Here is a 27,119-nt window from a genome sequence, read left to right as displayed (position 1 = left end):
TTTTCATAATTAATACTTCATGTATTTATCTTTTTAAAATCAACATGTTATTTCACCGTTACAAAATTATTTTTCCTGCAAAAAATGCTGATTCTTTTATCTTAGACAGCAAAACGCAAGCATCGATACCAGCGACATATAGATATATAATATTTTTAAGACATAGTTATATTCGTGCCCTCAGTGTTCTAGATATTTTCCAAATCGCTCAATCACTTCATATCGGAACCTGAGATCCACTCCTACCAACAATGCACTAACAAGTCAATTCTCCCAGAAATACGTGACCTTAAAAAAGCAACTCCAAATACCCCATCGACAAAACTCTCGAATTTAATCGGTAAACATCAGTCGAAATATGCATCATTCTTCCGAGCCTAACTACAGCATAATATCGCGGTGATTAGATATATATCTGCTAATCTGCGTCATCGGTAGACGAATGAAACTTCAAGGCCCTGTGTTTCTCGCACGCATGAGCGTCCGCGGGTCGAAGTCGTGACACCAGTCCCGCGAACTCGCAGCGCTGAGCATGATCGTACAAAGAGACAGCCTACAGACCGAGAGCATCACTGTTCGCTCTCCATAGAGGGAGAAACGATCCCAATTGTCGCACGGGAACTTTAGTATTTGTTGTCATATTGGCTTGCTACTAAGATACGCGGCAGATGTCGGCTTATATTTAACAGTAGGCAAGGTGTCATCATTTAGTATCTGTTGTCCAGTCTGAGCGAATACCAGGATTGCTCCTCTGTAGATTCCAATTCGCGATGATGTTTCCCAACCAATTCTACGGAACTCTTCTACCGATTTCAAGAAAATTCGTTGTTGTTTTGATTCTTTTTCAAGGTAAGTTTATTTCTATTATTATTTATTTGTGTATTTGTGTTTATATATCTGTAACATGATAAAACATGATATACATATGCGTGGTTGTTTTCTACCTGTATATACTTGTATGATTGTAAACATTAAGAATACACCGTTTCTCTGGATTTTTTTAAAGAAATATTTTTGAAAATATCGTTTTATTGCCGCTTGAACTTATTAATTGGTGTTTCGTACCTCTTCTGTTTTACATTTTTCTTAAACCTTTTACACACTATGGAATTTGTTTCATCGGATAATCGGGACTGGTTTTTCTCTGATGTCGACCTCATATGTTAAATATATATTGCTTCATGTGTAATCGTTTGAAAAACCTACTTGAATCTTTTCCTGATTCAGTATTTCTGTAGTATCCGAATTCCAACATTCTTTATATAATTACCCATTTGCCGTCCAGATGCCTGTCTTACTCATAGCGACCTCCAAATAATAATTAAATCAACATAAAACAATAAAATCGATCATTAATTTATTTAATACATTAACAGATTTATATGTAATATTAATCATGAATAAAGAAAAAATACTATCCTCACTACAGAAACACACAATTTTTCAAAAGTCATCTATCCTTATTGTTAATTAATATGCGACCAAAACTATATTTTTCTGCCTTAAACAAATTATAAGAAATTGAAGCAATTCATATTACAACGTTGTTCGTCTGCTTATACATTTATCTGTTTATTAATATTCCATATTCATATTATCTTACTCTAAAAAACAACATGACATGCCCATCTCTCATATTGTTCTAAAACAGATATGTTATATTATATAGTGTTTCTGAAGACAGACTGCATCACAGCATGGATATGCGCCTTCAATGATGTTCAATCAAACTATATAAGACAAGGTCGTAAGGAAATCGAAATTTAAACAGTGATAACATTTCCTGAGCTGTTTTTTAATCAACAGTCAGGCTGACATTGCTTGTTTCTCGTCCAACTGGTAAAAAAGTTTCGTTTTTGGATACCTCGCATGCTATATATTGTTCTCCGGGCGTTAGTCCTGCAGAACGGTAGCGGAATGTCAGGAATGTTATCGTACTGCTGTCGATCGTTTCCATGCATTTTGAAACTCTTTTAAGCATTATCCTGTGAAACCACGCTTCATTGTTCTGATGGAATATCGAGAAGAAATAGCCAGTTAATATTGTTATGAAACTGACCCAGTCTCGTTAGAATGTTACAACGTTTATTTTTAACTGTTTTGTGACCGCTAGTCTTCGTTGTTACTCTTTTTGCGGTGTTGCAAATGTATTAAATCTCGTCATTTTAATTTGTTTCGGGGGATACGTCCGTGGGGTTACTAAGTAGATAAGACTTGCTCGTGCTTGCTTGTTTTGGGTTTTTGGGGGGTTTTTTTGTTTTGGGTTGTTGTTTTTTTTGTTTAACGCCGCACTCAGCAATATTCTAGCAATATGACGGCGGTCTGTAAATAATCATGTCTAGACCAGACAATCCAGTCATTTACATCATGAACATCAATCCACGCAACTGGGATACGATGACATGCATCAACCAAGTCAGTGAACCTGACCACCCGATCTCGTTAGTTTCCTCTTACCACAAGCATAGTGGCGTTTTACGGCAAGTATGGGTTACTGAAGACCTATTTGTGCGTGTTGGTAATGAGTATTGGATGGTTAAAATGGATGACCTGGTGTGACCGTGTTTTGATAAAAATGTCCTCAGAACATTGGCAAACCAATGGTCATAATCGGATTTCCAGTGGTTGTCATCGGATTCGAACCAATGTTGAGTAGAAAGCAGCTGTGTGTGTGAGATTGGCAGGGCATCATATCCTGACATTGTGGTCTGACGGTGGAATAAATGCTTATTCACTCACTAGCTCTTTGCGCAACGTCGTGAGATCGTAAAGTACTGACAATTGGATCCACAATTTGTCGCCTCAGTGGGCGCTTCTATAGCTTGTTGACCGGGGTGGGAACTACTCCCCATCACTCACACATGATCAGGGGCGGTTGGGTAGCCAAGTGGTAAACGTGTTCGCTCGTAAAGTCGATGCGCGTTCGAATCCACACAGTAATATACTTTGTGATGGTGACATACACACCTACATAACCTGATATGTGTATTAACATTTTGGAAGCCTCATTCACTGACATAACGTTTGTAATTATATGTCGTTTCTCGCTGAGGACATTGGTTAGATCCTTTACACGATCAAATAGTGTGAAGCCCTTTTCAGTTGCTCCCCGTCGCGATGTGGCTTGAATATTGCTGAAGCGGGCTAAACCAATACTCACTCACTCAACCAATCAAATACTCACTCAACCACTCACTCACCCAATCACACAAACAAATAACATAACATGCTGAGTTTTGAGTGAGTTGAGACTTACGCGGTTTATAGCAATATCACATGGTGGGGAAGGGGGACACCAAAAAATCAGCTTCACATGTGGTGACGGTATATGGGATGAAACCCGTGGATACAGCGTGGCAAGCGAACACCTTAACCATCAGGCCATAACCCGCGAAGATCCGGGTCTCCGGGCGAATATACTTGTCGTAACAGGTGACTAACGGGATCGGGTGGTCAGACTCGCTGACTTGGTTGATACATGTCATCGTATCCCAATTATGTGGCTCGATGCTCATGATGTCAAGCACTGGATTGTTTGGTCCAGATTTGATTATTTACAGACCGCCGCCATATAGCTGGAATATTGCTGAGTGCGGCGTTAAACAACACACAAACAAACGCTCCGGGTGTTCTGATAGCCAACACGTTGCTAAGCACACTGTGAGTGATCTCTTTAAGATTAGCTCAAGATAACATCGTTATGATGATGTAACCAGCGATAACAAGCCGTGCCCCCACCCCCGGGGGAGAGTATACAGAGATACATCGGGGTGACCACCTGGGGCTAGACTTAGTACCAGGATTATCCGATTACAAAATCACGTTACTTTTATCAAAATAATTGAGAAGATATGCTGAGAGAGATAGCAGGTGCGCTTTATATTTTGCACGATATGTTTATTTTCAAATTTGGTTGGTATGATGGTAACGGCCTGGGGGTCCGGCCGTAGAGAGGCCCCATACATCTAATTGCTAGTCCTAAGAACAGCGGGGGGCACGGGGGGCCCAGTCACCTGTGACCAAAAACATGAACAACGATCCTAGTTATCAGGGCACGATGACTCGCGATCAAGTTGCAATGCCAGTGCACCTGACAGTTGCTTCTCTTAGGTGAATGAGTGAGTGAGTTGGGTTTAACGCCGCTTTTAACATTATTCCAGTTATATCACGGCGTGTCAGCTTAATGTGGGAGGAAAGCCCGAAGTGATGCAGGTCTTAGATGTTTACCACTTCAGTGTAACCCACAAGCATGGGTATGGTGCTGACAAACCTAGAAACATAATCGGGTCGAACTTGGATTCGAACCCACAATCATAGGTTTCTGGCGTGCCCAAGGGACGCAACTCTGCACAGCGAATCGCGGCGCCTTAGACGACTGGGCCACCCGTGCACCTGTGGGAATCGAACCCGGGCCTTTTGCGTGTTAAAAGCAAGTGGGCATGCTAGTAATTCCTTTGCTAGAAGTTGAGCCATGTGATCGTGATCTCCTAGGAAACTTAACACTGACCTGAAATTTTAAAAAAATGCGTTTTGCGGTAACAATTTGACTCGAAATACTTTGAAACGAGTGCCAGCTGTATTTTTCTTTGAATAACAGTGATATTGTTTTCTTTATCAGCTTCGTCCCGGTTCCTCGCTCAGGGTGTGTCGGGGGCGTGTGAAGATGCCGTGAATTTGTGTGGAAACACGATGTTTGCCGAGATCGCAGCCGCTTCCGGGGACAACACAGCCATCTGCGCGTAAGTATGTCACGCTGTTTATGTGACTCCGCGTTGTCTCTGGATGCCATCGTGGCCATGGAGTTTGATGTTGTGACATAACTTTGTGCTGTCTTTCTTGTTAAACTGAACTGCCGGGTGAAGAAAAGTATACGCCCATGCTTGATGGCGGGTAAAAATGAAACTAACCAGAAGTGTTTTTTTATGGTAATGGTTTTGAAAAGTACTTACAATTTATGTTCTCGTTCACTTTAATCACCGAATTAAGCCAATTGGAGACGCATCGCTTTATTTATTTTTTTTTTTTTTTATTTATTTTTTTTTTTTATTTATTTATTTATTTATTTATTTATTTATTTATTTATTTATTTATTTATTTATTTAAGGAGATATTTCACTCGACACATGAAATATCCTCTATTTATTTATTTATTTATTTATTTATTTATTTATTTATTTAAGGAAATATTTCACTCGACACATGGAATATCCTCTATCCAGCCAAGTTGCGTTTTCATACCGTCAGTCTATATCACGTACGAATTGTATGAAGCTCTTTTCCCTCAATACGATCTAAGTGATATGATTTATTGATAACTTGATTAGAAAGTATGTAATAGTGTTCGTAAGACATGTAGATATATTTGTTTACAATAAAATTATGTAGGGCAAGTACCAATACTGAGAACTAAAGCTACCAGATAATCGCTTTGACAAATATGTTTAGCCATAATAGTCTGAAACTATTGTTGAAGTATAGCGTGGGGAGCATTCATTCCGAAGGTAATAGACGTAGCGTAGGCAAGATACGTAGCGTTGGCAGGGTACGTAGAGTAGGTAGTGTACGTAGCGTAGGTAGCATACGTAGTCTAGGTAGTATATGTAGCGAAGGCAGTATACGTAGCGAAGGTAGTATGCATAGCGTAGACAGTATGCATAGAGTAAGCAGTGTACGTAGAGTAGGCAGTATACGTAGCGTAGGCAGTAGACTTAGCGAAGCCAGTGTACATAGCATAATCAGTAGACGTAGCTAAGGCAATAGACGTAGAGAAGGTAGACTATGTAGCGTAGGTACTATACGTAGCGAAAGCAGTATACGTACAGTAGGCAGTATACGTTGTTTAGGTAGTGTAGCCAGTATACAGAGCGTACGTAGTATACGTAGAGTAGGTAGCATACGTAGCGAAAGCAGTAGACGAGGCGTATTATACGTGTAGATACTGTCCTGAAGCGGGTGTATGATAAGGCAGCATGCTTCTACCCCCAGGGCGGTGGACACGGCACTTGGGTGTGTGGCGACCGAGACTGCCAGCTGCGACCTCCTGGCCAAGGCTGACATCATCGCTGCCATGAACGACATCATCGGCCTCTACAAGGATGCTCCTTACAACTGTGCATTGCGTAAGTCACGTTCTCTCTTATCCTCCGGGCCCAGTCGTCTTAGGCGCCGCAATTAGCTGTGAAGAGTTGCGTCCCTTGGGCACTCCAAAAACCTATTATCGTGGGTTCGAATCGCCCCGATTATTTTTCTAGGTTTGTCAGCACCATACCCGTGCTCATAGGTTTCACCAAAGTGGTAAACGTCTGAGACCTGCATCACTTCGGGCTTTCCTCCCACATAAAGCTGACACGCCGCGACATAACTGAAATACTTTAAAAGCGGCGTTAAAACTCACACAATCCTCCCTCAATCCAGAATCTGAACTATTGCTTATATCGAATAGTCGAGACAATAAATGTATACGCATATTACGCTTTGTAACTAAGATCTTCGGATACACCGGTTTTCCTCAAATACTTTCATTTCGGTATAAATGTAGCAGAATTCATATGTCACAATTTGTTTTGAACCCAGCTAACGCAAACAACGCTGCCTACGACGACCCTTGTGCCGACGCCCTCTCCTACTGTGTCAACATCTACTACGAAGCGGAATACACGCCGACGACAACAGAATCTTGTCAGTAAGTGCATGACATGAATACGTCAGTGGGGAATTTTAATATATAGGCTCATAGATTTAATTTAAAAAGATGCAGTCAAACACTGTCGTGTCGAACCTTGATGTGTCGAACTTGCGTTTGTCTCGAAGTAAAGTTTGGTCCCTGCGTTTGGTCCCTAGAAACATAATCGGGGCGAACCAGGATTCGAACCCACAATCATAGGTTTCTGGCGTGCCCACGAAACTCTGCACAGCGAATCGCGGCGCCTTCGACGACTGGGCCACCCGTGCCCCCTCCTGACAATAAGGATCATCAACGGGGCGATCTGGGATTCGAACCAGTCACAGTGATCCCGTAATCCTCACTGAAACCCCTGCCCGCTTACATATAGAGAATGATAACAGTGACAACGGTATACAGACTGTTGCTAATATTGCATTTGTTTGCAGAGCGTTTGACCGGTACCTGTTGTGCTTGCAAACCAACACAACATCATGTGACGTCACCGCTCAGACTCTCATCACCCAGACGTCGGCAGAGACCGTCTCCAAGATGAACGCTGACCCATACTTCTGTTCAGAGAGTAAGTCAACAACTTTTGACCGAGTATCCGCGAAGAACCGGATTAGAATTGTTGTCTACAAACGTAACTGGGAGTTTAGGCCCGCTGACTTTGTTGATGCATGTAGTCGTATCCCTATTGCGTAGATCGATGCTCATGATGTCAATCACTGGATTGTCTGGTCCAGACTCGATTATTTACGGACCCACGTCATATAGCTGGGATATTGCTGAGTGCGGCGTTAAACAACAAATAAACAAACCTCGCCACGCCCTCAGTACCGATTACTGGCTTGTCTGAACTTTCTGCTGGTCAGGAGGGAGGTGTGATAGTGATGGTCGCGGTGTGATTCGTGACAGTACTTAAGGGACCGACCATTTGTTAATCTGGGAGGAGCCTGGGGTTTATCGTAAAAAATAAATTGTCCCTGAAAATTCTACAAAAACGTTTTATGCTTCAGACTGTCGATAAGAAAAGAAAGAAATTGCCTGCTACCAAAAGATAGTTTTCTTTTGTTTAATTCAGGCTCATAGGTACGGAAGCGTAGTAGTGCCACGGTGAATCTTTTTGGGGGGTCTAAGTATCTCCTACGTAGGACTTATTATCTCCTACGTAGGATTTAGTATCTTCTACGTAGGATTTATTATCTCCTACGTAGGACTTATTATCTCCTACGTAGGACTTACTATCTCCTACGTAGGACTAGTATCTTCCACGTAGGAGATAGTAAGTCCTACGTAGGAGATAGTGATTCTAGGCCATACTAAGTCCTACGTAGGAGATAGTAAGTCCTACGTAGGAGATTCTAAGTCCCAAGTAGGAGATTGTGATTCTAGGCCATACTAAGTCCTACGTAAGAGATAGTTAGTCCAACGTAGGAGATACTAAGTCCTACGTAGGAGATAGTTATTCTAGTCGATACTAAGTCTTCGCAGGAGATAGTAAGTCCTACGTAGGAGATACTTAGACACAAAAATATTCACCGTGGCCCCACTACGCTTCCGTACATAGGTTTATAGAAATTATACAATATATAATAATAGCTGAATAAAATATCTAATCTCGATTTGAATCCCAATTTAAACAGTCGGTCCATAAATGTATATTACCTACAGGAACATTATCGTTTTTGCTTCCTGCAAATAGGCTATATGTGGAGAAATAAAAGTGTGTAATCTTTAGGAGTGAAGGATATATGATTTATATGATTAATAGTAAAAGCATAAAAACGAAGTCTGACTGTAGTGGCGTTTGATTGGTAGCAGACACTTCATTTTCATTATAACGCCGCTGTTTCATGTACACATGCTGTAAATGTTTGGCAACACAAAAGGACGGGTGACATTAAAACAGAATGTGGATGGCATTATAACGGATGAAGATGGCGTTATAACGCAATTAGGATGGCATTGTAACGGAATGTGATTGACATTATAACGGAATTTGATTGGCATCATAACGGAAAGTGATTGGCATTATAACTGAATGTGGATTGCGTTATAACGGAATGTCATTGGCATTATAACTGAATGTGGATTGCGTTATAACGGAATGTGATTGGCATTATAACGGAATGCGATTAGCATTATAACGGAATGTGGATGGCGTTATAACGGAATGTGGATGGCAATATAATGTTTGACTGTTTTTTTCCAGGGAATACGTACGACATTGCTGGGTGTGAATCTGGATTCTATGAATGTGTTAACCCTCTAAGTGCCATCAGCCAAAACACTTCCGCGACTTCAAATCAAGTCTGTAGGTACGTACAAACACACAGAGGGTCACCGGCCGGCAGAGGGATTATCCATCCCTTCGCTTTGCATTTTTAAAAATAGCTAAACACAAATCTAGTCTTTCATATTACATATACAGATAATGCTTGTAGTGTGGGGTACGACAACCATCCAGGCAGCGAACCATTCACATGTCCACACACCCACGTGCCGGACAGCTTCGTTCGCATTTAGTTTTCATAGATGATTTAGTTGGTGAAGTGAGGTGAGGTAAGGTGAAATTGGATTTCACGACGCGATAAGATTATTGCATTTATATAGGGACGGGCAAGCACGTGTATGTGTTTCTGCTTGTACTAGTCCGGACTAATGCCCGTTTAATAGTCCTAGCCCACCACTCTACCACGCTCAGTATACTGACCCCGAGCCGACCAGTCCTTGTTTTATCCCCTTAATGTCAAGCGTCAGGCTGGGTAACAACAAGTACCATAATTTAACGCCTTTTGGTATGGCACGGCCGGGGATAAAACCACCAAGTAATGTATTTTTTTTATTATCAATATAGATTTCGTCATCATCATCATCATCCCACATCCATTGAAACCCCACCAATCCACACGGTGATATTATAAGCGTCCGGATTAACAAGTTATTTTTTTTAAAAACTCACTTTAATATGTAGGCGTTCTTTGCAGTAAGCGTCCAGAACTTTCAGTCGTAAAGGGATTACTTATGTCTTTACTCATATTGAGGTTGTTTTTTTCCAAACCGCAAATAGTTTTGAACTTTTCAGTAAGCCTTCATACTCTGCATTTTTTAAGGTGTGTGCGTACTTGCAGACACCTGGTGAATCCTTATTGCTAAACTTGTATGTGTTGGACCAACCACACTTATTCAGTTGGAAGTATTTACAGTGAATCACACGTACAAGCGATGGCCTAGGTCAACTAAATTTGGAAAAAAACACATGCCTCGCGCAGATGTAAGTCTAGTTTACACCTATCGGCCATGATGGTATGTGAGGTGGAAGATGTCTGCTGCAGCAACTAGTGAATGCAGTTTTCTGTGTATCAGCTGTGAGTTATGTAACGTTGCAGCGCCGCCGTCTCAGCAGCTGGATGTTCGTCAACGTTAACGTCGTCGTAATAACATCGGTGAGGTGGAATGAGGATAACGTCGCCGTAAATATTATTACACTGATATAGCGACGAGCATGCACGTGTGTGTGGCTGTTTTTACTACTCCGGACTAATGTCGGTTTAAGTGCTAGCCCACTGAGATAGTTTAACATGAATACCCGCTCAGACACAGTATACTGACTCCGAGCCAACCAGTTCTTATTTTAGCCCCTTAATGAAGAGCGAGGTGATGTATTTGATACGGGTATCATAGTTGTGTTTTGGACTGGAAGTTTGCAGTTTTTCGACGACTGTTTTCAGGCTAGTAACGTTTTGATAACGTTTGTAATTTTTTGTTAAATCCAACTTTTAAGTATATACTTTCTTTTGCACAGCAATTAAGACGATAAAAAAAAATTAATTAAATATAATAATTCACATTATATCAAGATCTCTAGCTAATTGGAATCGAACCCGGGTTCCCGGGTTTTTTAGTGACCGCACGAACCGTAAGGCCACACTTTGGTAAAACGCATTGGATATATCTATGTGGAAGAACTCAACCGTGTCATTTGTGATTTTAAGGTATCTGACAAATGGGGTATCTGACAAATGCGGAATCTGACAAATGCGGAATCTGACAAAAGGGGTGAGACCACACCGCCGCCCTTTAACCTTCAACAGACCCATCTTAACTAAAGCCTCTGACGTCATACGCACATGCGTTTGCATTATTTATAACCCTCCGTATTCTTTCCTAAACAGGGGTTCAGTGACACATTTATAAATTCTTTCAAGGGAGAATTATAGAGACGCCTCTTAATTGGGATTCTATGTGCATCTGGAAATGCGGACAAAGGGTCAGTGGTATTTGTGTTGGCAAGCTGTATCAACATAACAGTATATTGTAATGTACAACACGACCACAGCTGTCAGATCCTGGCCGCGCCGTGTTAACAGGCAAAAATTTGCTTGTGCTTGAACAGGGGATATCTGTGAAATTAACAAATAGTATTTGTAATTCCGTTGCATGCGTAGTTTGAACAATATTTTTATTGCAGTGCGATTTTAATGTGACATGAGCTCCCATGTTCTGTGTATTTGGTCTGTGTGGATTTATTTTATATATACGTCCTATATCGTGAGTTGCGCCCATTGTGTTGTCGGGATCCGCGGGTCGTAGGTTCGAATCCCCGATTTCCCGCTTATGATCCTTGGTTTTCTGGCCATACCCTTGTCCGCGGGAAAAGGTCTGCGAGATCCGTCCAAATGGGTTTCCTGATACACCGTGACATAAGTGAAATACCGTGACATACGGTGAAGTAAATCAAATACCGTGACATAACTGAAATTCCTTGATATACCATGGCGTAACTGAAATACCATTAAGCGACCTTTGGCCTTGTGACGCAGGTCGCAGTACAAGTTAGACATGCAAAATGGACTTACATAAATACTGATACCGGGATTGAAGTGAGACCTTCCGCTGGAGATTGCCAGGCCCAGCGATATCAAGACGGATGCACAGCGTCATTGGGGCAAGGCAATTACATTCGTCACCTCTCGTCCCTTTCCGTAACCTGCAAGAAGACTCGTCCCCCCTATCGATGAATGTTATGTGCGAAAAGACGACAAACCAATCAGAATGCGCGCATGATTTCAAGTTTTTCATCAAAGAATCCCTCAGAAATAATTTTTGATTTTACATTATGTCTTGCATCTAATAATATACCAAAGACACAGTTAAATGTGTTCAATCAAACTGTATAATTTCGGACGTCCCGAAGTGGATTAAATTGCATTTGAAATATATATAATATATGGGGAAATGTAAGTGAACCATTATGCAACGAGTTGACAATTGTTTCAGGTATGCCCGTTTGCGCTAAGACGGATCCCGGTCGCAAAAATGACAATGAGCGGGGCACGAGTCGCTATTCGGCTTGTCCCGGAATAACGCGTAGCCTAGTACTTAAGACGTTCGCTCATCACGCCGAAGGCCCGGGTTCGATTCCCGACATGGGTACAAGGTGTGAGCTCCATTTCTGGTGTCCCCCGCGGTGATGTTGCTGGACCGTTGCTTAAAGCGGCGTAAAACCACACTCACTCGCTCACTCACTCAAGCAACAAATCTTGTACATTACCTGCTTAGTTTTGAGTGAGTGAGTTGAGACTTACGTGGTTTATAGCAATATCACATTGCGGACACCAAAAAATCAGCTTCACATGTTGTGACGGTATATGGGATGAAACCCGGTGATACAGCGTGGCGAGCGAACACCGTAACCATCAGGCTACTAGACCGTCCCTTTAACGTTTGATCATGTAAATCAAGAAGGTGATCTACAGTATTTACTTTTTTCAGTGAGATCACGGTGTTTACAAGCTGCGTTACCACTAACAACGCCAAGTGCAGCCCACGACTACTACAACAGTACAACGAGAACGCTGCCAACCTCACCGTTACCTTCCAGGGAGATCCTTACTACTGCGGCTCTGGTGAGTACGGCACGGGGTGGACGAGCGGGTGGGCTTATACCCGGAGTGAACGAGCGGGTGGGCTAATACCGGGAGTGAACGAGCGGGTGGGCTTGTACCCAGAGTGGACGAGCGAGTGGGCTTATACCCGGAGTGGGCGAGCGGTTTAGCTTATACCCAGGGTGGACGAATAGGATGGGCTTATACTCGAAGTGGAAGAGCAGGTGGGCTTATACCCGGAGAATGTCTGACAAATACTTAAATCTTTGAAATGTTTGAACAACACTTTTCACTGTAAATGTGGACCGTGGTATTAAAGGGGATCTAAAATAAATGCCGTGCTCGTGGGTATCACCGAAGTGGTAAACGTCTGAGACCTGCATCACTTCGGGCTTTCCTCTCACATAAAGCTGACACGCCGTGATATAACTGGAATACTGCTCAAAGTTGCCTTAAGCCCAACTCACTCACTCACTGACTAACATAAATGACGCGTGTTTCACCCGCCAAAAGCAGGGGAAGCAACTTCCCTACCTTCCTTCCCATGGTATTGTTTACTCGGGAACAGGGCGAACATGGGCATAGATGCATGTAGGCATATTTGCACCAGATCCTGCTCCTCAAAGGGGAACTAAGCAAGTATAATTCAAATTATTCAAAACCCATTTGTTTGTTTGTTTGTGAGTGAGTGAGTGAGTGAGTGAGTGAGTGAGTGGGGGTTTAATTTAATATCACAGTGGGGACACGAGTACCCATATGGGGAATCGAACCCGGGGCTTCGGCATGACGAGCGAAAGCATTATCCATTAGGCTACCCCAACGCCCCTGTTTCTCAGTTAATTCAAATATTATGTTGTCAATCTGGCAATAAATGGATACCATAATTACATAAAGGGAATGTCTACGTTTCACGCATGACACGTATTACAACGTCTGGACATTGGCATGAGACCTGGAGGAGAGAGCACCTTTAAGACACACTCACCGATGACACTGATGAGTTAGGTACTTTGTGACACTTTCGATTGCGACTTGAGTTAAAGTACAGTGGTTCCACTGTCATGGGCTGTCGCATCAGCTGGAAAAATGTGTAGAAAGCGACGAGGAGTTTCATATAATGCTATACAGCTTTTGATGAAGAACGGTTAAAGGTCAATAGAATATCACCGATTAAATTTGATTTTAAAAACTACCTAAGCAAAAGCTTAAATATTTCACTGAACATTAATAGATATTTTATTAGTTATGGTGTCTTTGGTTGCCGTATATGGTGTCATATTAGGCTAGCAGAAAAATAATGGGTTCGGTTGATTATGGTGTCGCCCAATATATTTTTGCTGAACTAAAATGACACCGTATACGGCGAGTAAAGACACCATAACGAATTTATTGCCCGATAAGTTTACACTACCTAGTGTCCATATCGCACACGTCAAAATGAAAACTTGACACAATCGTTGAGGGTCAAAGGGAGACTACTCTTCAAACCTTAGAGGCCAAACCTTGTTCATAATTTTAACTATAATTTTTATGAACAAAGTCACGAACGTGATCTGAAAGAAATATTAATGTCCTTGCACATCATAATTAATTATATTAAAACAAAACAGTATCGAATAACGAATTTCTATACCAGACTTTGTAAGTGAAATATGTGAGGTGGGTGTTGGAAAATTCAAAATATAAAAGTCCAGTTTTCAAGATGGCTACCTCGATAGAGGCCAGGACACCATACTAGGTATATTAGGGCCATTCGCTTCACAAACTCCCTACAGCCTTACTGGTGGTGTAGGCAAATCTGGGTATTACAAAACAAACTTTAACTTCTATAACTATGGTTGGTAAAAGCATCTCTGAAAGTGGTAATATGTGTCGTGTGAGATGACCATAGTTGGAAGTACTTTTACCCTCTGTCCATATTATAATACCGTATTCAACGTAATAAGCGCCAAGGGCGCTCTCAAAATTAGAAATAGAGGGCTCTTATTAGAATATTATTTAAATGGGAAAAAAAACAGAGTTGAAAGATTGTAAATTTCGGGGTTTATGCTGACAGCCTGAAATGATACAAAATAAAAGTCTGTGTGTATTATACACGACAGATATATTTTCCAGAATTTAATTGCCCATAATTAAGGGTGCATATAACACACGAGTGCGTATAATACACGAATAAATAAGTCTTGTGTACATTGATCGGAAGGGGTGCTAATTGGGATTGTTCACTAGCCAATATATCAGCAAATATCGCGGCGGGCGCTTATTAGAGAGGGGCGCTTATTATGTCGAATACGGTATATACACAGCTACCACCTTACCAATGCGGACCCTCTTTATTCCAGCCAACCCCTGTATGGAGGCCTTCAAGGGATGTAACACATCGGAGAATGTGAGATTGCCGGCGGCTGGATGCGGGTGAGTGATTGATGATTACAATGTTGTTGTTTTCGTTACAGTCGTTACAGTTATTTTTTGTAAATAATCAAGTCTGGACCAGACAATCCAATGATTGACATTATGAGCATCGATCCACGCATTAGTGATACGATTAAAAGTCAGCCAGCCTGACCACCTGATCCCGTTAGTCGCCTCTTACGACAGGTATTGGTTGCTGAAGACCTATTCTACCTCGGATCTTCACGGGTGTTTTCGTATCAAGCGATTTAAATGTTAGTAACGATTGTTTGGAACTTGACGATTGTAACTTGCAGGATGGGATGTTGTATCGAGATTAGATATTTCGTCAGCCGCAGCCGTAAAAACAAGATATTTAATAATATGAGCCTGAATTTTTTTTTAAGAAAAACACCTTGCAACAATGTATTTCTGTGGCAGGCAATTTCTTTTTTCTTCAGCCGTCTGTAGCATAATATTTTCGGGACAATTTATTTCGTTTGATGAAATCCAAGCCACCATAATATGAAATGATCGGTCCCTTAGCTCGACATGTACTTTATACATGGTCTGTGTTTTTTTCGAAATTGTGATAGTGACACATTTCTTCTACAAAATTTACTTTAACGCCAACACCCCCTTTTTCAGCCTACTTGATGTGTACGACGCTTGTTTCGCTACTGTCAGCCCCGTCTGTGACAGCGACAAACTGGCGGAGACGACAACGGAGGTGAACACGCTCAAACAGCAGCTCACAACGGACTTCGGATGTAAGTCGTGGTCATCACACTGCCGACGTGGATGTTAGGGTTAATGCATTTGTTGTTTAATTGAATAACTTACTGGTATAACGCCACTTTGAACAGTAATCCAGTCATATCGTGGCTTTTGAGCTTGAAGGGGGTGGTGGGGGTGGGGTGTGGCGGGTGGGGTGGGGTGGGGGGGTGTGTGGAGCTCAGATGTTTACCAACGAGCAGGGGTATGATATGGTGGTCGGGAGGGGACATCGCTTTATCGCCTACAATCGCGTCCGCGAGAAAGCGATATTAAAACGAGATCAGGATACGAGAGTTTTCGTCACGTGTTATCGCTTTCTCGTATCCTGCTATCGCTTTCTCGTATCCTGCTATCGCTTTCTCGTATCCTGCTATCGCTTTCTCGTCTAGTGTTATCGCTTTCTCGTCTCCTGCTATCGCTTTCTCTCTCGTGTAATCGCTTTCCCGTCTCGTGTTATGGCATTTTCGTCTTGTGTTTTCGCTTTCTCGTCCGCGGCTATCGCTTTCTCGTCTCGTATTATCGCATTATCGTTTCTCGCGGCCGTCATTGAAGGCGATAAAGTGATGTCCTATAGTATGTTGCTGACGAACCTAAAAAAGGTCAGCATGAATCTGGGATTCGAACCCATGACCACAGTTTTCTGGCACGCCAAATGGATGAACTGCTGTGCCACAAAATACATATAGCCAATGTTCACATACTGATAGCTAACAGTATGTGTTAACCTATTTTGCACATAGGTGCTACAACTACAACAACTCCTGCCGCTAGTACTACTTCTACAACATCAGCTACTACTACTACTACGACTCCTGAAACAACAACAACTGCTGGTACGACTCCCACAACTACTACCACTATTACAACTACTGTAAATGGAGGCAACACCAGCCCAACTGCCAACACCCAGGGTCAGAACCAAGGGAAGACTACCACGCCAAACTACAACTACGGTAACTTTTCCTATTTGTCGTTCAGTTAGTGATGCTTTCTCGTAACCTTGCCAACATATCAACTGTGTCACGTCACTCGCAGACATATTATCACATATTGTTCTCAAAATAGTATCTATATTCAGCTTCTGTAGTCGTTAATCCGAACTGTACCTTTACCTGTGAAATGGTCCGGATTAGCGGGTTTCCTGGTTACCAGATTATTGATATGACGTAAAATCCCTTTGTACATATACGCGTTCTCAACAGCAAGCGTCCGGAATGCGGGGTTTCTGGATTAATGAGGTTTCGTTGTATGACTAAGGATGTTATATTTACCTGGCATTGACAACAGCAAGCGTCCGGAATGCGGGGTTTCTGGATTAATGAGGTTTCGTTGTATGACTAAGGATGTTTGTACGTGGCATGGAATTCCGGTGTTAGTGAGTGAGTGAGTGAGTCTGGTTTAACCGTATTTCAGTTATATCAGTGCATGTCATAAATACTTACCACTTTGCGGGATCCCGGGATTCCACCCGTCTTCAGCATCCCATGCCTGTCGTAACAGGCGACTATGCTTGTCGTAAGAGGCGACTAACGGGATCGGGTGGTCAGACTCGCTGACTTGGTTGATGCATGTCATCGTAACCCAATTGCATGGATGGATGCTCATGATATCAATCACTGGATTGTCTGTCCAGACTCGATTATTTACAGATCGCCGTCATATAGCTAGAATATTGCTGAGTGCGGCGTTAAACAAGAAACAAACAAACAAACAACTTGACTTACATGTATGTCAACGCGAGTGTTCGAGGTAGGTGTTCAGTCAATGTAGAGCTTATGGCGGATGGAGTACCCTTTCAAAAGTGGTGTAGTAATGAGTGTGATCTTCTATAAGTTATTGTTGTTTTTGTTGTTGTTATTATTATTATTATTATTATTATTATTATTATTATTATTATTATTATTATTATAAATGACTGTGATTTTCTATAAGTTCTTATCATTATTATTATTATCATTATTATTTTCAGATGGAGCAGCATCTACAACAGTGTCTCTCCTCCTTGGCTTTGCCATGCTGTCCCTGTCAGTGATGCTGTCGTGAATCACGTGAGGCACCTGTATGACGTAATTGACGACCGGCGTTACCTATGCTGTGATTTGCACGTCACTTTTACTGGTCGAGGGATTCGCACTACGGACGAAGTGTGTCCAACCCACAGCTTAGTATGATGCATATTCATGACTCCGGATCACTTGAAATGGACTTGGGCCCCAAACAAGGATGTTTTACATGTTGTATAGGTCGTCAGTGACGTGGAAGTGTGTTGCATATTTGTACAGTTAGAATTGGTTTCATATTAAAAAGTACTCGTGTCTTCAACAGAATGTGAGGCGGTTCTAGCATTCGCGGGTATATTTTGACCAACAACTTTCTCAAAAATGTCGTCGCAATTTGCTGTGCAGAGTTGCGTCCCTTGGCAACGCCAGAAATCTACGGTCGTGGGTTCAAATCCCGGTTCGCCCAGGTTATGTTTCTTGGTTAGCATCCCTTCGGGCTTTCCTCGCACTCCAAACTGACACGTCGTGATATAACTGGAATACTGTTCAAAGTGGCGTAAAACCCAAGTCACTCACTCACACACTCACTCACTCAAAGTGGCGAGTCTCACTCGCACGTGTGTGTACAGCCATTCAAGACACGCGTAAGTTTTGACGTAATTGACATAATTCAAGGCAGCACTTATCAAGAGAAAATAAAACACAATACTTGTTTACTGTACCGGTGATTTATTCCTTCGGTTTCAAAACAAGAGGGGCGGTCGGGTAGCCTAGTGGCTAAACCGTTCGCTCGTCACGCCTCAGACCCCGGTTCGATTCCCGACATGGGTACAATGTGTGAAGCCCATTTCTGGTGTCCCCCGCCGTGATATTGCTGGATATTTCTAAAAACGGCGTAAAACCATACTCACTCACTCAAAACAAGAATTCATTTAAGCGAAGAATCTACTCGACGGCGTCAAATTAGCATGTCTTTATTAAAATGGCAAACAAATTAATTTACAATATAATATTTATCCCCAAATGTCTGATCAATACAGGTATGTTTGAAATCATTCCCTGTTCTACATCTTGCATCATGCTCTTGACTCCAATGCAACATCCCTTACACCCTGAATTGGACAAATACGATATTTCCACAGTAAATGAACGCATTCGTGACCAACTCGTGTTATTCCGGGACAAGCCGAATAGCGGGTTACGGAAAGGGGCGAGTGGTGACGAATGTAAATGAACGCAGTAGCCTAATGAGGCTATTGTATCGTTGGTTCTGCCTCCCTCCCATTATTGCGGTAAACATTCGAACATGTCATGCATTTCAGGGTTAAAATAATAGTGAACAACTAACAGTATATCTGGAATTTTAAGATAAAGCAGACCACGTGTGATATGTTATATGTTATGAACATTTGTTTTAAAGAAAACCAGAAATATCGTCAAATAATTCGTTCTCTATTCCTATGCATTACCTTCGTAATAGATTAACAATTTTTCACAGAAATAATATATTTGAAAACGTATATATAAAATATATATTTAAAAAAAATCCAAATGGAGCCCATAACAATGCCTTTCCAAATTTATTCTCTTAGATCTGAGAGACTAGCTTTATGCCAACTTAGTCACGGAGCAGTTATGTCCCTTGGGTAATCTGAAATATCACTTAATGGGGACAGAATCTCATCTACCGTATTCGACGTAATAAGCGCGCCGCTCTAATAAGCACCCACGGCGATATTTGTTAATATATTGGCTAGTGAACAATCCCAATTAGCACCCCTTCCGAATGATCAATATAGACAAGACTTATTTATTCGTGTATTATACGTGTGTTTTATGCATCCTTAATTATGGGAAATTAAATTCTGGAAAAATATATCTGTCGTATATAAACATTTCAGGCTGTCAGCATAAACCACGAAATTTACGATCTTTCAGCTCTGTTCTTTTTCACCAAAATAATATTCTAATAAGAGCCACCTATTTCTAAATTTTGAAAGCGCCCTAGGCGCTTATTATGTCGATTACGGTAATGTGATATGAAACGTTCACATTTAACTATCTCAGTATAAATATCCCGGGGAGATAGCAATGCTAACACGCTTACTATCAGTGTAAACTGCCGGGCAAAAGAAAGTTTACACTTGAAAATTGAATTTATTACACCGTCACTAGGCAGAAAACAGTCGCAGAAACACTGCAAACTGCAAACTTAAGGAAACTATTATACCCGTAACAAATATATCATCCAATTGCCATTTTTGTATGTTTCATTTAAGCCTCAATCAAAGGGGCACGGGTGGCCCAGTCGTCTAAGGCGCCACGATATGCTGAGCAGAGTTGCGTCCCTTTGGCATGCCAGAAACCTATGATTGTGGGTTCGAATCCCGGTTCGCCCCGATTATGTTTCTAGGTTTGTCAGCACCATACGCGTGCTCGTGGGTTTCACCGAAGTGGTAAACGTCTGAGACCTGCATCACTTCGGGCTTTCCTCCCACATTAAGCTGACACGCCGAGATATAACTGGAATACTGTTAAAAGCGGCGTTAAACCCAACTCACTCACTCAATCAATCAAACATGGGTGTATACCTTTTTTGCTCGACAGTCTATTTAAAGCAATGCAATTGTACATAGTACGGGGAGGGTCTACTAAATTGTGATAAAATGTACCCAATCCATGACATCACTGAATACGATATTTTAAACTAATAATCAGGGATGGTAGAGGTAGAAGCGTTCTGAAAACTAGCAGTCTCCTCGACAGCTTAATACGTGTTCTTAAAACCCGCATGTGCGTAGTAGCTGGAAGCGCTCCTAAAATATCGCTATAAATTATTAAGACGGTTTGACAAGACATCCGTTTGCATTTTACGGTAATTCATGACAATTCGTCTTCTAAATAAGCAGAACAATTCACAACATGATTAATAACAACTATAGGATCACAATATTTCTCTGATTCTGATTTGTTAATGTAGCAAGTCTCTTCTGCGACCATCTTAAGAGTTTGCAATGATTTGAAATCTTGAATATTGTGCTTAAACTGCCGAATACTACATAAAATACAGTAAACTACGGTTATGACGAACTCAAAGGGACCACTAATATTAGTTCGTTATAACCGTAATTCGTTATAAACATATATGCAGCATATATATACAGCAAATGGCTGGGACCAAAAAAACTAGTTCGTTATATCCGCCAGTTCGTTGTAAGCGTGTTCGTTATAAACGTAGAGCACTGTATTGTACTTATATGTGTCCACGCGAATGTAAGCATGCTATTTTGTACATAATCAATTGTATTTTCAGGTCATATATTTTGTCGACCGATTTCGATGACCAAATGAAATCCTAACATGAGAAAATCCAGGTTTTAGGAAAAAAAATATTTGATGCTGTTTTGTATTTTTTGTAAATATTTAAAGTATCAAATAACAAGTAAGAATGTTGAACAAAAAACCTTTATTTTCACAACAAAATGGTTTGTATTTTTATAGACATGTGTGATGTACATAGTTGAATGTTGTCGTTGATGCTGTAATAAAACCGCTAGTACTGTGGTGTGTTTTTTGGTTTCCTGTGTACTTCAATTGGATCAAGGATGGTTTCGGCCAGAGTTCAGAGCTGCGTCCTTTACTGAAGACGACTGTAATAAATGAGTTTGTAACCCCATACCCTCTGTCATGTTTGAAATATTGTGAATTTGTGCCGAAAAAAAGCAAATTTATTAATTAATGTCTACGAAACCCATCAGCCGTTTTTTATTATGCGAATTTTCTTTTGGATTTTTAAATGTTTTTAATTAAATTATATATTTTTTGTTAATAACGATATAGAAGTATTCTTTGAGTGCTAACTGAGCGCCAGTACAGTTCGTTTTTTTATATACAATTGCTTCCTTAAGATATTTTCAAACTTGAAAATCAAACATATGATAAAATCAACTGAGATGTATAGTTTCTTTTCCAACTCAGTATATGTGCCCATGATGCAACAGGCGACTCCCACAAGAATCTAAGTTTAATTCAAAACAAAATTTTCCAGTTGGGCCAGACATTCTTGTTTAGTTTACGGATTTTTATAGGGAAAGTTATGGTCGGATGTTGTGTGTTTATTTTTAAAATACATTGTTAAGGAATTTTGTAATCATCTTAATACATGTTTATTTGATTTGGAGCGATAAGGTGATCAAAAAAGAAAAATGACGATTAATCGTAAGGACTGTATTTGTTTTAGTCATATACAAATTTATTCTTTTTATTGTCAAAGCGATCTTTACCGTAAGCGGTATAAAAAAATGTCATTCTGATTTTATTTATTTTTCTGAATTTTCATTTTTAAGGTCAACGGATCCGTATACCAAGAAAAAATATAATGCCTTCATATCAACTGCAATGATCTGCACAATCGTGTGCTTCATATCACTTGCATTAAACTCCCATCAACTCACAGACAGTGTTCAGATTAGTCTTTTACAGACACGTATTCAGATGCCGAACGGGCATCAGCTCAGAAATAACAAGGCATAAGGTCAAACTACAGAGAATCCATAACATATTCTGTTTGAAGCCCTCCGCCGAGTTGTTCCCACTGGGGCGGAAAGTAGAATTCCCAGTTTGGTTCGCTTGAGTTTCCGCTTCCGGTGTATCTCCGTGATCAGCGACCGTGGAACCATTGGATAGACCGTCCTCATACGCAATGGCTTCCGGGTCTGCCTGCCGTTTGTCATCATCTGTCTCAGTAGAGTTTTCATCCTCTGCATAATCTGCACCAGTTTTCAAACCAGCATCTTCCTCAAATTCTCCGTACCCATACTCATCGTCTGTAGGTGCTGTATCATCCTTGCCATTCTCCTTGATCTTGCTTTTCTCAACTTGCGGTGGCCCAACGTTAGTTTCTTGAGATGTTAGACCCTCTCTTTCATTAACCGATGTGTGAGCATCGTCATCCTTTCCCTTGACTTGAGTCCCGGAGCCACCCCTACCCGTTTCTTTCCGCAAAGTACCCGCTCCAAAATCCACATCGTTACCCCTTCCTTCAGACCCGGAGCCACCCCTACCCGTTTCTTTCCGCAATGTACCCGCTCCAAAATCCACATCGTTACCCCTACCTTCAGACCCTGGGCCAGCCCCAGCCGTTTCTTTCCGCAAAGTACCCGCTCCAAAATCCACATCGTTACCCCTTCCTTCAGACCCGGAGCCACCCCTACCAGATCCTTGCCGCCGTGTGCCCGCTCCAAAATCTCCGCCTTGCACAGCGTCATTATTCCTCTCTGCAGTGTTTCCATCGTCTATCATTATGTCCTCATTGCGCCTTCTCGTTCCTACACCATTTCCATTCTGACCGACAGCATTTATATTTCTTGTAGTTTCTACTTCATCGTCACCAGGCACATAAGCTGTCCCTGCCGATCCTATAGATCTTCCTTCCATTCCTGGAGATCTCCTTGCCGTTCCTGGAGATCCCCATACCGACCCCTGAGATCTCCCTGTTTTTCCAGATTCCCCTGCCGTTCCTGGAGATCTCCCTGCCGTTGCTGAGGATCTCATCGCCGTTCTTGGAGATCTCCCTGCCGTTCCTGGGGATCTCCCCGCCGTTCCTGGGGATCTCCCCGCCGTTCCTGGAGATCTCCCCGCCGTTTCTGGGGATCTCCCCGCCGTTCCTGGAGATCTCCCCGCCGTTCCTGGGGGTCTACCTGCCGTTCCTGGAGATCTCCCCGCCGTTCCTGGAGATCTCCCCGCCGTTCCTGGGGATCTCCCCGCCGTTCCTGGGGATCTCCCTGCCGTTCCTATTGATCCCCCTGCTTTTCCTAGAGATTTCCCTGCCGAATCTTTAGATCTCCCTCCCACACCCAGAGACACCCCTGCCCATCCTAGAGATTTCCTTGCCTTTCCTGGAGAACGTGAACGCCCCACCCGTGGCGCACCTGCGAGAGTTCCTGCAACATCGGCCATACTTGTCTTGTTCGCTTCAGATGGATGAACCTCTCTACTCTTGAGATTCCCTCGTTCATCCGTGTCAGCATCAACATAGTCTTTATCGGCGACCTTTCTCACACTGTTATTTCCACACAATTCTACAAACAGAATAGCCATAAAATCAACATTTTAACAAAACCGTCTATCTTAAAAAGACAGAGAAATATTAAGAAAATAATATTTTCACATGAAACAAAACAGTTTCAAAAATTCTTCAATGACGTCAATGAACAATGTCTTAGTGTAACTGGACAACGTGGCGTCGTTGCCTAGATGCCACAAGATTTGAACAATTCACTGAAAGGTTTAATATGAAATCGTGGAGGGGACATTGTTGTGTTGTCGCCCTCACAAAAACAAGCAAAAAGTGTCAAAATTAATCAAGCGCGACAATGCCCCTTCTGGGATGCCATAGTTAAACGTTATCTGGAGGTCTTAACAAGACTAAAGTTTTCAATGATAGAAGAATTGGTTAAATTTATCAATGACGGTACTTATCTCATCTCGTGGCCCACTTAATAACCACCCGCACCATAGATAATATTTAACCAGTGTGAAAGTCTGTGAATTTATTTTTGTATATGGTGACAGTTATAAGTCAAACGTGAATGCGACTTGCGGCCTGACCGCGCCGTACCTGGTGGACATGTTTGTTGGCAAGTACGTCTACTTTCCTGGAGCCTGGTTTTAACAGCACCGGTGTCCGCGATGGGACATTGCGCCGTAGCATTGGTGACGCAGGATAAGTATGTTGCATAGGCACTGGAATTGAACACATGTCGTAGTTACATCTCTCTCTCTCTCTGTCTCTCTCTCTCTCTCTGTCTCTCTCTCTCTCTCTCTCTCTCTCTCTGTCTCTCTCTCTCTCTCTCTCTCTCTCTTGAGGACAGATCGTAGTTACATTCTCTATTGAACACATATTGTAGTTACATATCTCTCTCTCTATTGAACACATATTGTAGTTACATATCTCTCTCTATTGAACACATATTGTAGTTACATATCTCTCTCTATTGAACACATATCGCAGTTACATATCTCTCTTTATTGAACACATATCGCAGTTACATATCTCTCTCTGTTGAACACATATCGCAGTTACATATCTCTCTCTATTGAACACATATCGTAGTTACATATCTCTCTCTATTGAACACATATCGTAGTTACATATCTCTCTCTATTGAACACGTATCGTAGTTACATATCTCTCTCTATTGAACACATATCGCAGTTACATATCTCTCTCTATTGAACACATATCGTAGTTACATATCTCTCTCTATTGAACACATATCGTAGTTACATATCTCTCTCTATTGAACACGTATCGTAGTTACATATCTCTCTCTATTGAATACATATCGTAGTTACATATCTCTCTCTATTGAACACATATCGTAGTTACATATCTCTCTCTCTATTGAACACATATTGTAGTTACATATCTCTCTCTATTGAACACATATTGTAGTTACATATCTCTCTCTATTGAACACATATCGCAGTTACATATCTCTCTTTATTGAACACATATCGCAGTTACATATCTCTCTCTGTTGAACACATATCGCAGTTACATATCTCTCTCTATTGAACACATATCGTAGTTACATATCTCTCTCTATTGAACACATATCGTAGTTACATATCTCTCTCTATTGAACACGTATCGTAGTTACATATCTCTCTCTATTGAATACATATCGTAGTTACATATCTCTCTCTATTGAACACATATCGTAGTTACATATCTCTCTCTCTATTGAACACATGTCGTAGTTACATCTCTCTCTCTCTCTCTCTCTCTCTCTCTCTCTCTCGAGGACAGATCGTAGTTACATTCTCTATTGAACACATATTGTAGTTACATATCTCTTTCTCTATTGAACACATATTGTAGTTACATATCTCTCTCTATTGAACACATATCGTAGTTACATATCTCTCTCCATATTGAACACATATCGTAGTTACATATCTCTCTCTCCATTGAACACATGTCGTAGTTACATCTCTCTCTCTCTCTCTCTCTCTCTCTCTCTGTGTCTCTATTGAGCACAGATCGTAGTTACACCTCTCTCTCTCTCTCTCTCTGTCTCTCTCTCTCTCTCTCTCTCTCTATCTCTCTCTCTCTCTCTCTCTCTCTACCTGCAAATGGATAATGGATCCGCAAGTGCTCTTGAGAACTGGTCCTCGCATCGGCCGAGACACTTGGGTTGTGCGGGGTCGATGCATAGACTGGCTGGTAATCCTGAAGCAATCATCGGTACATGCGCAACGTATATACATGGATATATCACTGTGAGGAACAGACATTCGGAGACACAGTGTTTACATGATGGTAAGCACCTGATCCTACCTGTTCTCATTTTTTACTAGACATTTTACGATTTTTACATTTCATTTCTGAAAAATTTCCGTTTTTTCATTCTATAGCAACTTATCAATGAAAGAAACTGGCTTGCGATGTTTCCTCGGGGCACTCTTTTACCTAAAAACTTTTAGCCTTGTGAAGGCCAACAATAACGGTTTCTTTAACATTTCTTCTTAAAATAAAATAAAAAATTCAGAACTTAAATATCTCTTTTCATGTGACAAAGATATAGCGGATGCTTGAAAACAACTTACCTATGACCAGCAAACAGTATATCGTTGTCACGGAAAACTCCATGGGCACGACAATGCGACTTGATGCGAAGCTAAGAATGGTGGCTTGCTTTGCAGTAATATTACGGGGGTTCTCTGGTCATGTGAAACATAGGGGCTTGTACCGGTCAACATTTCCATACTCAGGTGCACAGTGTATGTATTATATTCAATGTTAATGTGATGTTGATGAAATCCATCTCCCATTTGTGGTAACATGATGCTAGTTAATTACAGAACAACGCTACTTACGTGTGTAAGAATGTCATTGTACGCTGCAATCTGGATTTCATCATGACTTTATGTGTGAAAATGTGTGTGGCATTGGCATATAATGGCAAGTAAGACATTCATTCGTTGGTTCCTTCGTTCATTCAAAAAAAAAAAAATTCAACTTTTAAATAAATTACTCATCATTTAGTATTTCTAGTAACCTGTTCACACGGTAGAATGTGTGAAGCCCATGTCTGGTGGTCCCGGCCGTTAGAACAATAATTATGTTTAATGTCAATTACACTCTTCAAAAAAAGAAACGCACAGGTAGTATGTAGTTCATTGAATCTGACTACACAAAGAAATGTACAGTAAAGTACGGATATAACGAACTCAAGGGGACTACTAATTTTAGTCCGTTATAACCGTAGTTCGTTATAAGTATATATACAGCATAACTACAGCAAATAGTCGGGACCAAACAAGTAAGTTCGTTATATCCGTCAGTTCGTTATAAGCGTGTTCGTTATAACCGTAGTTTACTGTATA

General features: G+C 41.3%; 2 protein-coding genes across 2 annotated transcripts; one reads left to right on the top strand and one right to left on the bottom strand.

Moving 5' to 3' along the window:
• Nucleotides 1-584: 584 nt before the first annotated feature.
• On the top strand, nt 585-18,037 carry LOC139467093 (uncharacterized). The gene is made up of 11 exons (XM_071248810.1): nt 585-849; nt 4,619-4,739; nt 5,986-6,119; nt 6,574-6,682; nt 7,111-7,244; nt 8,880-8,985; nt 12,443-12,576; nt 14,898-14,970; nt 15,598-15,719; nt 16,467-16,679; nt 17,696-18,037. The coding sequence occupies exons 1-11, from the start codon at nt 771-773 to the stop codon at nt 17,767-17,769; spliced, it is 1,299 nt and encodes a 432-aa protein (XP_071104911.1). The 5' UTR covers nt 585-770; the 3' UTR covers nt 17,770-18,037.
• A 4,165-nt stretch (nt 18,038-22,202) lies between these two features.
• On the bottom strand, nt 22,203-26,382 carry LOC139466605 (uncharacterized PE-PGRS family protein PE_PGRS36-like). Its single transcript, XM_071248195.1, has 4 exons — nt 26,340-26,382; nt 25,860-25,962; nt 24,346-24,470; nt 22,203-23,806 (listed from the first exon to the last, which is right to left on the bottom strand). Exons 1-4 carry the CDS (start codon nt 26,380-26,382, stop codon nt 22,203-22,205), a joined length of 1,875 nt encoding a protein of 624 aa, XP_071104296.1.
• Between the last annotated feature and the right edge of the window lie 737 nt (nt 26,383-27,119).

This window comes from Haliotis cracherodii, unplaced genomic scaffold (genome assembly GCF_022045235.1).
Source record: "Haliotis cracherodii isolate W230 unplaced genomic scaffold, xgHalCrac1.p SCAF_19, whole genome shotgun sequence".
Lineage (NCBI taxonomy): Eukaryota > Metazoa > Mollusca > Gastropoda > Lepetellida > Haliotidae > Haliotis > Haliotis cracherodii.
This window is presented reverse-complemented; position numbering and strand designations above follow the sequence as displayed.